The following is a 3,217-nucleotide window of genomic DNA, read 5'->3' on the forward strand; positions in this document are numbered from 1 at the left end:
CAACCAGGGTTGTCAACTCTGCTTGTACACATAACACAACTATTTTTTCATAGGTCGAATATTAAAATATGAATTACATGAAAAGTGTCGGTGTATCGTAATAATATACATACACTCAAGATTATTAAAGAATTCTAAGAAAGCTCAGTTGCTTAATTATTTTGCTCGAATAATTCAAATCAAGTAATAAAATATTAATTCATTGATAAAGAAAGAAACTTTTTTCTTGTCATTACATTATTGTTTGGAGCATTTGATATTTGGACTGGCCCTTTGTATTATTGCGCCTTGTTTATGGATAACAACTTTCCACCTAGAAAGCAATCCAAATTAATAGCATTTTAGTTCTGCTTTGATCATAATTGAATCAAGTCCTTGGATTAAACTGTATATCGATAAATACGATTAGTTGAGAGTGATTATAATCTGACTTAGAATATGTAAAATTACATAAATAGCCTCGGCATGCCCTCCCAAGGAAGTTGCAACGTTCAGGTTTCTAAGCTAGGAATATTTATGGCTATTTCTGCACGAATTTCGATTTTCTTTTCTTTTACTTTATTTTTCAGTCGCAACAAATTTTACTTTATGGTGGTGTCATTATAACCCCACTTTTAAAAGAGAAGCGACGACTAAACTTTACCTTTTCATTTTGCTGGACATTAAGTTGGACCATCAGTAACAGCTTCTTAATTACAGATGTCAAAAATTCAAAACAGTTCTCTCTCTCCCTCCATTATTAAAGAGACCATGCTAAATAAACATAATTGTTGACATGTGGAATGATCGAACACTCACATCATCTCGAGGGTAGGACATTATTTTATTCACGCGAGATCCACACTCCATGTGAGGGTCGATCACCCATTCAGTCACCAAAATTTGGGCACTCTGGCATTTTCCTTATTAAAGTAGCGGCCAAGTGATCCAAGAGAGTGAGCATGGTAGAGGGAGAAAGCATGGGTTACAGAGGTCTCTTTTTCGTAGTGATTTTCTCTCTTTCAGCCTTGTCTGGTTTTTTGGCAGAAAATGAGGAACCAGCAGGGCTTGTAATGAACTACTACAAAGACACTTGCCCACAAGCTGAAGACATCATTAAAGAACAAGTCAAGCTTCTTTATAAACGGCATAAGAACACTGCTTTTTCTTGGCTCAGAAACATCTTCCATGACTGCTTTGTTGAGGTCTAAATTCATTTTATTTGCTCCTTTTTACTGTTTACTTGTTATTGTTCTCGAAAGTAGGGATTAGGGCTTAATTCGTATCGTGTTGTCGCTTATGTGGTGGTGCAGTCATGTGATGCATCTCTATTGCTGGATTCAACAAGGAGGGTTTTGTCTGAGAAGGAAACTGATAGGAGCTTTGGAATGAGAAACTTTAGATACATTGAGACTATAAAGGAGGCCTTAGAGAGGGAATGCCCTGGAGTTGTCTCCTGTTCAGACATTCTTGTCTTGTCTGCAAGAGATGGAATCGTTTCGGTAATCTCGTAATTTCTGTTATACTGTATAGTCCTTTGGAGTTCTGTGTACTAAAAGTAGGATTCTGATAACTGTACTTTGGTACATACAGAAATCTACTCTGAGTAGTTGACTCAAATATTTGTCTTAATTACACTTCCAAACTGTAAATGTTAAAAGAATTTGTTGCAACTTTCAAAAGAAGTTGGTCTGATTTTTAGTGTCTGTTTGTGGTTGTGGGTTCTGATCTGAATTATCATTAGAATTGCAAGGCAAAATAGAAGAATAATTTTTTGGAATTTGACTGTGTTTTTGTAAGCTTGGAGGGCCATACATCCCTCTTAAAACTGGAAGAAGAGATGGTAGAAAAAGCAGAGCAGATATACTTGAGCAACATCTCCCTGACCACAATGAAAGCATGAATGTTGTTCTTGAGCGGTTTGCCAACATTGGAATCAACGCCCCCGGAGTTGTTGCTTTACTAGGTATAAGTTCAACAATTTTTCTACTTGTACAGAGGTAGAAGTGACAAAATTGCACCAGATGCTGATGTGGTAGCATCTGGTTGATTATTATTATTTTTTGCCATTGTTTAACTGGATGCTACCATGCGTATTCTGTAAAAAGGCCAAGAAATTCTGTACATATAGTACTTCTGTAAATTCAAACATGTTATAAAAATTGTGCACGTCTTATAAACATAATTCCATTTGCTCTTACAGGTGCCCACAGCGTGGGTCGAACCCACTGTGTCAAGTTGGTTCACCGTTTGTATCCAGAGGTGGATCCGGCACTCAATCCGGACCATGTCGAGCACATGCTCCATAAGTGCCCCGATGCAATACCGGACCCTAAAGCTGTCCAGTACGTGAGGAATGACCGTGGCACGCCTATGAAACTCGACAACAATTACTATAGAAACATATTGGATAACAAGGGACTGTTGATTGTGGATCATCAACTAGCCACAGACAAAAGGACTAAGCCATTTGTCAAGAAAATGGCCAAGAGCCAGGACTATTTCTTCAAGGAGTTTTCTCGAGCAATCACCATTCTCTCCGAGAACAACCCTCTTACCGGCACACAAGGGGAAATCCGAAAGCAATGCAATCTTGCCAACAAGAACCGCTAAAAGCTTTCGATGAAATCGTGCTAGTAGATGACCCAAATTTACTAGGAACGTGGCTTAGTTTGTTGTTGACGTAATTTGGCTCATCACTTTTTGTCCCTTGTGCTAATGAGGGACAGTAGAGTGAGAGAGACAAAAATAAGATGGTTTTTTCCATCAGTTGGGAGTGTTTTTAGTGCAACTTGAATTTGATTGTGGCCATATTAGTGGCTACAACAAGATGATGTGGGGAATAGATATGGTGAATGTTGGTGTAAGAATTGATGGTGGTGACGGTGTATGATGCAAAATGCATGCTTGTGTTGATAATGTTTGTTGAATTCTCAAGGCATGACTCAATTCACATAATGCTCTCTTTATAATGTGTTAGAATAGGTAGTAATCCAGGTCGTAGGCAAGTATTCCGTCCTTTTCACTTACAATATGGGTCACTCTACTGCAATTAATCAACGATTATTTTTTCTGGGTTATCGATGCATGACGATCATATCACACAAAACATCAAGAATGGCCACGATAGCATTTCGTTTAACACAGACACTTGAGTTAGTTTGGGTTTGCAGAAATGGTAGCAAGGACTAATCGGGCATATTTTATAATGTTATAGGATGAAATTGAAATAAAAAAT

The 3,217-nt window shown here is 37.8% G+C and overlaps 1 protein-coding gene across 1 annotated transcript; it reads left to right on the forward strand.

Annotated features, from left to right (window-relative positions):
• Positions 1 to 766: 766 nt before the first annotated feature.
• Positions 767 to 2,937, forward strand: LOC111395952 (peroxidase 42-like). Its single transcript, XM_023022187.1, has 4 exons — positions 767 to 1,184; positions 1,293 to 1,481; positions 1,780 to 1,945; positions 2,183 to 2,937. The coding sequence occupies exons 1-4, from the start codon at positions 942 to 944 to the stop codon at positions 2,590 to 2,592; spliced, it is 1,008 nt and encodes a 335-aa protein (XP_022877955.1). The 5' UTR covers positions 767 to 941; the 3' UTR covers positions 2,593 to 2,937.
• Positions 2,938 to 3,217: the final 280 nt, after the last annotated feature.

This window comes from Olea europaea, chromosome 6, assembly GCF_002742605.1.
Source record: "Olea europaea var. sylvestris chromosome 6, O_europaea_v1, whole genome shotgun sequence".
Lineage (NCBI taxonomy): Eukaryota > Viridiplantae > Streptophyta > Magnoliopsida > Lamiales > Oleaceae > Olea > Olea europaea.

Bases quoted from the DNA above. Each gene is read 5' to 3' on its own strand.
- LOC111395952 (XM_023022187.1), top strand. From the start codon at position 942: ATGGTAGAGGGAGAAAGCATGGGTTACAGAGGTCTCTTTTTCGTAGTG. The intron at 1,185-1,292 runs GTCTAAATTCAT...GTGGTGGTGCAG, and splicing joins TCCATGACTGCTTTGTTGAG to TCATGTGATGCATCTCTATT. The intron at 1,482-1,779 runs GTAATCTCGTAA...TGTTTTTGTAAG, and splicing joins CAAGAGATGGAATCGTTTCG to CTTGGAGGGCCATACATCCC.